This window comes from Eutrigla gurnardus (assembly GCF_963514095.1).
Source record: "Eutrigla gurnardus genome assembly, chromosome: 10".
NCBI lineage: Eukaryota > Metazoa > Chordata > Actinopteri > Perciformes > Triglidae > Eutrigla > Eutrigla gurnardus.
This window is the reverse complement of record NC_139924.1, coordinates 10,455,722-10,464,128: the sequence shown is the minus strand read 5'-3', so window position 1 is coordinate 10,464,128 and position 8,407 is coordinate 10,455,722. Positions and strand designations below refer to the sequence as shown.

General features: G+C 40.5%; 1 protein-coding gene across 1 annotated transcript; it reads left to right on the top strand.

Moving 5' to 3' along the window:
- Positions 1-767: 767 nt before the first annotated feature.
- Positions 768-5,402, top strand: LOC311019439 (solute carrier family 35 member F2-like). The gene is made up of 8 exons (XM_084018858.1): positions 768-889; positions 1,184-1,359; positions 2,028-2,155; positions 2,788-2,947; positions 3,183-3,339; positions 3,420-3,472; positions 4,067-4,221; positions 5,016-5,402. The coding sequence occupies exons 1-8, from the start codon at positions 780-782 to the stop codon at positions 5,385-5,387; spliced, it is 1,311 nt and encodes a 436-aa protein (XP_083874984.1). The 5' UTR covers positions 768-779; the 3' UTR covers positions 5,388-5,402.
- The last annotated feature ends 3,005 nt before the right edge of the window (positions 5,403-8,407 follow it).

Here is an 8,407-nt window from a genome sequence, read left to right as displayed (position 1 = left end):
TTGTCACACTGAACTCATCAGTAATCATCAAAATATACTTAAAGTACTCAAAGCAAAAGTACTCATTATGCATGATTCAATTATAATAATGCATGTTGGTAAACCTGAGGCTAATTTTAATTACTTTATCATAATTATGAGTTTATGTATATTTTTTGTTAATAATAATCTACAAAGTAACTAAAGATATCAAATAAATGTAGTGATGTAAAAATAACATTTGCCTCCAGTATAAAGCAGCATAAAATGGAAATATTAATGTTGTTACTGAAGCATCAATGTAGTATTTTACTGTTGCAGCCACTTTGAGGTGGAGCTAGTTAAACTTTGTATTCATTTAACTAGTTTATTCCAGTGGTTCTCATAGGGGCCGGGCCCCTAGGTGTCACAAGATAAATCTGAGGGGGTCAAGAGATGATTAATTATATCCACTGGTTTATTTTTTAACAATTTATATTGCATCAAATCTGAAACTAGTTACTGCATCTTGAGTAAAAAAAATACCATATTTCCCTCTGACTTAGTATACTTAGTTAGGTTCCACTGATCTGATTTCCATTTAAAAAAAGCTATCTCATCAGCAGATTGGAAGAGTGAATGAATCTTTCAGTCCTTATCTTTAAGTGCTGCTATGTCTTCAACATATGAGAGAAAGAGAGAGATAAGTGACAGAGTGATCTTTGCCCTTTGAGATAGTTAATCATTCAGTGAAAGTCAAGGAGTTAAAAGCTTATAACAGCCAAATCTCATGCGGATTCCTCCATCACTGGTGTGGCAACATGGCTACTAAGCAGTCTGAGGATGCATCCAGGGACACAATTTGCGAGAGCCAAAGCAGTGGACTCATGGTGAGGCTCAGGACATTCAACCCCAAGGAAGTCCTAACCTGGTGAGTGAACACGGGGCATGAGAGGAAGAGAGGCATGTTAGAGCCATAAGTTAAAGCAGGGACTCTCACACTTTTTGGGGCCAGGGACCCCTTAGAGGGGAGAACATTTCCCAAGGGCCGCCTCACAGAATTAGCACATTTCAACCACCGCTGGAAGTATGAGTTCTTGGCAATTGTGTGTGGCTTCTTACTTTTAGCAATCCATTGAGCGACCAAATAGGAAGCTTTCTGGGCTTTCTCTCAAGTTGTGGCCAGGTTCATCATCCGTGTAAAAACATGGCATCTTTGTCACAGGCAGCTGGCCAAGACGTTGGCCATGGGTCAGGGTCTGGCTGCACTCATCTGTGGGACGGCCATCACCTCCCAATACCTGGCCACTAGCTTCCATGTGAACACCCCCATGCTGCAGAGCTTCTTTAACTACGCCCTGCTGTGTAGCACCTACACCACCATGCTGCTCTGCAGAACAGGTAACACCAATACTTTAGAGTCTGAAACCTGGAGATAAAACCTGAAACACAGAGGGGTAATATATCATTTTTAATGACTTACTTTTAGTATTGTATAATTGCTGTTATATGCCTAACATTTTGGCTATAAATGGTGTGAAATAATCAGTCAGTGGTGGAATGTAACAAAGTAGACATTTTAAATATACTTCATTATATCCTTTTCATGCCGCTTTTATGAGAATATTTGAATGATGTAGTTCAATTTTAGATAATACTAGTAACACATCAATGCATCATCAATGATATTCACATTACATTTATTAATTTGGCATTCTGTTCAAACTGATTTATATTTCATTGAAATAATTCTAACGTATAATTCTAATATTAGCTACCACTTACCGGTATATAACATATAGAGCCAAGAAGACAGCATCAAATTCTATGTATGTGCCATTGATTACAGAGTAGATTGAGGTTTTTTAAACAGTTGCTTATTCAATTTCAATACATTATATTTCAATTTGTTGGTCGATGGGAAAATGAATGTGCAAATTTCCTCATAAATGAATGGAACAAGCATAGATGGGAGTAATAATGATCAGCAATGATTCAGTGTCAAACTCTTTTCAGTCTTAAATACATGTCAATACTGAAGTTCAGGGCTGTTCTCCTTTCAAACGTAGGGGATGGCAATCTTTTACAGATCCTGAAGAGGCGATGGTGGAAGTATCTTCTGCTGGGGCTGGTGGACGTGGAAGCCAACTACGCTGTAGTTAAAGCATACCAGTACACCACCCTCACCAGTGTACAGGTGGGTGCCGGATGTGTTTGTGTGCATGTTGTGGTTGGAGCGAAAACATTGTCATGTTTCTTTAAAAGTTGTCTCTCAGAATTTTTCAGTTTAGACTATCTATTATAGACTTATTAAAGGGGCCTAGGTTGAATTTTCACAAGTTATCGAAACAAAATCCAAAGCAAAATAGTGAGACACAAGGGCAAATTTAATGTAATTGTATCATTATTATTATGTATTAGTTTTGTTCATAATTTCTGAAACTAGAAACTTTGAAGTTGAATTGACTTGTAGAACGTCAATACATTATACACATTCCTATGTGATGGTTTACAAGAGCATCGTCTTCATAACAATAAATAAATCATTCTATTTTATTTATAGAGCTGTTTTCTTAGTACTCAAAGTGCTGAAGTTTAGCCCAATCAATGACATTACTTGTGCTGCAAGAGGATCAAAACTCTTCAACAATGAAAAATGGCTGGTTGTGTCAGTGAAGCACACATTTATGCCAATCCTTTTAAGTGCTACTTGAGATTCACTCAAGTAGCACTTTAAAGGGTTATTGTTTTTGTAGGTATCAATTAATTTCATGTATTTATTGATATTTGTGTTTATATTTAAATGTATTTTTGGCTTCCTTTCTCCAGCTACTGGACTGCTTTGTGGTCCCGGTCCTGATGATCCTGTCCTGGTGGGTTTTGAAGACACGCTACAGGCTGGTCCACTTTGTAGCAGTCTGCATCTGTCTCCTCGGTGTGGGGGCCATGGTGGGGGCCGACCTGCTGGCTGGACGAGACCAGGGCTCCAGTAAGAACTTGCCTTCATGCGTTACTCACCAACTACATCAACATCAGTTATCTTCAAAGAAATACATGTTATTGTCACCCTTCAGGAAGACCTGTGTGCTTTAAAAAAAATACCTTACAGTAACTTATGTTGGTTATAACAAAATCCCAGACGAACAAACCACCATCAAGCCGGTCAGTGTTAATTGACAATGTTGGACAACTGAAATGACATGTGTCCCATCTCGTCTCCTCAGCCTCCAACATCCTGTTAGGTGACGGTTTGGTGCTGCTCAGTGCTTCGTTGTACGCGGTGTCTAATGTGTGTCAGGAATACACAGTGAAGAACCTCAGCAGGGTGGAGTTCCTGGGTATGGTTGGCCTGTTCGGCACAATCATCAGCACCGTACAGATGTAAGTGCACGTGGATGTGATCAGGACTAAGACTCATTCAACATCATGGTTAATCTGGTGTTTTTGTTATTCCTTTTCAGGGTGATCCTGGAACGTCATGAACTTGCTACCATCCAGTGGAGTTGGCAAGTCGGTCAGTATGGGACAGAATCACTGCAAGACAAAACAAAAGAGAAAATGCCATACAAAGATTTCCTCTCACCTGGTTCAATTAATTGATTTTGCAATGAAAAACTATATATTTTATATAAATAGATGCCTTCTTCATAATCTTTAGTTTTTCTCCTGACTTACTGAAACGTTGATTTGCAAATGCCCACATTTTAAAAACTAAGTTGAGCATGAAGTCAACAGCTAATGACTACTGGTGTAACTGTTAGCTTAACACCAAAGACTTTCATTCATTCTGGATCTTTTTTGGCATGTACCTGTTCAGCTTGTTAGGAGAGTCATAGTCTACATCCAGGAGTCAGCTTTTTAAGATGTTGCATACTGGCAACAAAGAAACATAATATTTATACGCATTGAATACAAAACATACAGTGTATAAACATGACAGCTTTGTGCTAAAGAAGGCTAAAATGTTCCACATCTCTGCACTGAACATTAAGCTGATCTTTTTCTCAACTGTTTAGATGGTGAATAAGTGTATTTCCTTAATGTTGGGGTGTTCCTTTAAGATTTGAATTATTACTATGACCTAACAGCTGGGTGTCTCTCCTCTCAGGGCTCCTGTTCTCTGCCTTTGCACTGTGTCTGTATGCCCTGTACAGCTGTATGCCCATAGTGGTGAAGTTGAGCAGCGCCACCTCTGTAAACCTCTCCCTGCTCACCGCCGACCTCTTCAGCCTCTTCTGTGGGATCTTCCTCTTCCAGTACAATGTGAGCACTTACACACACACACACACACACACACACACACACACACACACACACACACACACACACACATACACATACACACTGCACACACACACACACACACACACACATACACATACACACTGCACACAACACTTACCATAGCCACTGAAAATAGTCCCCAACAAATGTACTATTTACTCCTGTTTAATAACAAATGCTATAAAAAAGTAAAGTGGTATTGGCTTTTGTCTTACCCTCGCTGAATGCCACAGTGATGCAGCAGTGTTAATGAGTAATCATTATTGTTAAAGTGTAATCTCATTGTCATCTTTTCGCACAGCTGCATGCATATATGCTGTTTATAAACTTGTGAGTGCAAAGTCCTTGAAGAGACAGAATATTTGGTCTTAAAATGTCCCTTGTGCAACAATACACACTGAAACCAGCCAGTGGAACACAACTCAATTATTTTACACATGTGAGTTATATATTAACTTGAACCTATTTATTTTTTGCTACTTTATATGTGCTCCACTTATTTAAAAAAATAAAATAAAATAGCACCTCCTTCCTTTCCCTTATTGAAAAATCCAGAATTATGAATTTACAAATATGTTTTACTTCAAAAGTTAAACTACTGGAAACAAGATGTCTCCTATTTCACGAAAACAAAAACTAGTTGTGATGTCATAAACACTGGAGATGCATGTGTTAAAGTTCACCTGGACCCAAACTGCTTTGATTCATACTCCATCAATACACGATAGAGATGGAGTGTTAATATTCCCTGACATCTCTCCACCTCACCTCAGTTCTCTGGGCTCTACCTCATCTCGCTGGTGGTCATCCTCATTGGCTTCATCGCCTTCAACGCCGTACCAACACCCACTGTTCACACAGATCTTGCCTCCTCCTCTTCTCCTTCCATCTGTGAGGACGGTTGCTTTGACAACCCTGTGGCTGGTCAGAATGACATCACCAAGCAGGAGGTGGCCGTGAGGATCACTGCTGAGGAGGAGGAGCAGCAGCAGGGGTGTGGAGAGATGGAGGAGGAAGGACAGAAGAGGAAGGTGAAGAAGAAGAAGAAGAAGAAGAAAAAGAGAGCTTCAGGACCATCACAGAGCCTCGGACCGTGGAACGTTGACGAGGACATAGATGCAGTTAGACTGAGCACTAAAATGTGAACTACAGCATGAAAATATATTCCATCCATCCATCCATTTTCTACCGCTTATCCTGTATTCAGGGTCGCGGGGGGGCTGGAGCCGATCCCAGCTGTCATTGGGCGAAGGCAGGGTTCACCCTGGACAGGTCGCCAGTCTATCACAGGGCTAACATGTAGAGACAGACAACCATTCACGCTCACATTCACACCTATGGGCAATTCAGAGTCATCAATGAACCTATCCCCATCCTGCATGTCTTTGGACTGTGGGAGGAAGCCGGAGAACCCGGAGAGAACCAACGCTCACACGGGGAGAACATGCAAACTCCACACAGAAGGAACCCAGGCCGACCCGGGAATCGAACCCAGGACCCTCTTGCTGTGAGGCGACAGTGCTACTCACTACACCACCGTGCAGCCCTGAAAATATATTAAATATGATTATTTATTTATTAACTATACGTACAGAAAATATCTTCAGCAGGATGTAAACATGGAACATTTTGTGTTCTTCATTTTGCTCAGTATTTCAAAGTTGAGGTGAAATGAAAAATGCCTTTTTAACCCTTAACAATATTTACCAATATATGTGCTGAAAGAAATTTGTATATTTTTAATATAAAAAGACAATATTTTATTCTGGCTGGAAAACAAAATATGAGTACCAACAATTTCAACCAATAATATCATGACATTCCTCCATCCATCAATCTGCAACTTTGACTCTGCATTGAGCTGGAGAATGTCACAAGCTAATGTTTTCAACCATTAAATCAAATTCCTCCAAACGATAAGTCCCGCCTGCTGAGCCTGTTTCATTCTGATAAACCTCACCATATGAAAGATAGAATCTCTGGAAATGCTCTTTAAGCTCCACTTGTGCAACAATAAAAGTGACTGAATGTAGTGTGAAGTGCCTTGAGTAGCTGGTAAGCTAGAAAACCTATATATATACCTCTAAATAACCAGTCTATCACGGGGCTGACATGTAGAGACAGACAGGTAACCAGTCTATCGCAGGGCCGACATGTAGAGACAGACAGGTAACCAGTCTATCGCAGGGCCGACATGTAGAGACAGACAGGTAACCAGTCTATCACAGGGCTGACATGTAGAGACAGACAGGTAACCTGTCTATCGCAGGGCCGACATGTAGAGACAGACAGGTAACCAGTCTATCGCAGGGCCGACATGTAGAGACAGACAGGTAACCAGTCTATCGCAGGGCCGACATGTAGAGACAGACAGGTAACCAGTCTATCACGGGACTGACATGTAGAGACAGACAGGTAACCAGTCTATCGCAGGGCCAACATGTAGAGACAGACAGGTAACCAGTCTATCGCAGGGCCGACATGTAGAGACAGACAGGTAACCAGTCTATCACGGGACTGACATGTAGAGACAGACAGGTAACCAGTCTATCGCAGGGCCGACATGTAGAGACAGACAGGTAACCAGTCTATCGCAGGGCCGACATGTAGAGACAGACAGGTAACCAGTCTATCGCAGGGCCGACATGTAGAGACAGACAGGTAACCAGTCTATCACAGGGCTGACATGTAGAGACAGACAGGTAACCAGTCTATCACAGGGCTGACATGTAGAGACAGGTAGGTAACCTGTCTATCACAGGGCTGACATGTAGAGACAGACAGGTAACCAGTCTATCACAGGGCTGACATGTACAGACAGACAGGTAACCAGTCTATCACAGGGCTGACATGTAGAGACAGACAGGTAACCAGTCTATCACAGGGCTGACATGTAGACACAGACAGGTAACCAGTCTATCACAGGGCTGACATGTAGACACAGACAGGTAACCAGTCTATCACAGGGCAGTGCTACCCACTACACCACTGTGCAGCCCCAAAATTATTATTATTCTATGCATATTCAATATTTATTTACTCACTTGTTTATAGTGACTTCAGCAGCACACTCCATGTAATGTTTTTTCGGTCATCATTCCACATGTACCATTTTAGCATTTCTGACGAAACAAGGCATTCTGGCAAACAGAATTGCACAATGGTATCCTGGTTTGATTGAAGTTGTGAAATAACTGAACTTATTCAGGGATCAAACAAAGTCTTGTGCCAGAGATGTTGCAAATCAGTTAAATATTGTATATCCCTTCAAGTAAGTTTTCTCAAACCTGCAGAGCTGAATTTGGCGGTGGAGTATTTCCATCTGAAGGTACAAGCTCTGATGGTGAAAAAAACATCAGAAGAATTGTTAACATGCACTAAATTCAATTAACATGTAATATCTACAAATATCAACCAGTGGCTGCTGGTCAATGTAGGTCATTGGCAAACTAGGTGTTACAACTAATTGATAAGGATGTGATTGTGATGATAGGGATTTTCTTAAGATGATAATAATATGGCCTTAATAGATTATGGAATGAAGAATCTCAACATTAACAACAATATTTAAGAAGACAAAGACCTGCACATGTCTTCGTGGTGGTCTTTAGTGGACGTAGGGCAGACCTTTTTTTATATGTAATATAGTGTATAGCTATAACATCACTTTCCAGGGAATGTACTTCCATACAGGAAAAGAGAAACAAAAGAAAAAGTAAAGATTATTTAGTTCAAGTGTTTTAATTGCAGGGTTTAAAATGAAATCCTGTTTAATGCTAATATGTGTTCGTTTATATAAAATACAAAAGGGTAATTCCAAGTTTTATGGATGTAAAATATAGCTCATTATTGACGTATTCTTCATTGCTTACTCTTGACGTTAACGTAAAGGAAATACTACCATTTCCGGTGAATTCTTTCAAAATAAGCTGCCAAACTTAAGCAACCAGAAAGGAAGTAACATAAATGTTTTTTAAATGTATATCAACCTATACGACAGGGTAGAGCTAGCTTCAACTAGCATATTATCATCGTACCGTAAGGTAACATTAGCGAGGCTACCAGATGTAGCATGTAGCCTTGCTCGTTACGGTCAATTAACTGTGGCCCGTGTTGACTAACGTTACGTCACTGTGCGGTATCGTTAGGCGGGGCGAGGCATACG

Excerpts from the sequence above, each read along its gene's own strand:
- LOC311019439 (XM_084018858.1), top strand. The coding sequence starts at position 780 with ATGGCTACTAAGCAGTCTGAGGATGCATCCAGGGACACAATTTGCGAG. Across the intron at positions 2,156-2,787 it reads CCACCCTCACCAGTGTACAG|CTACTGGACTGCTTTGTGGT; the intron begins GTGGGTGCCGGA and ends TCCTTTCTCCAG. Across the intron at positions 2,948-3,182 it reads TGGACGAGACCAGGGCTCCA|CCTCCAACATCCTGTTAGGT; the intron begins GTAAGAACTTGC and ends TCGTCTCCTCAG.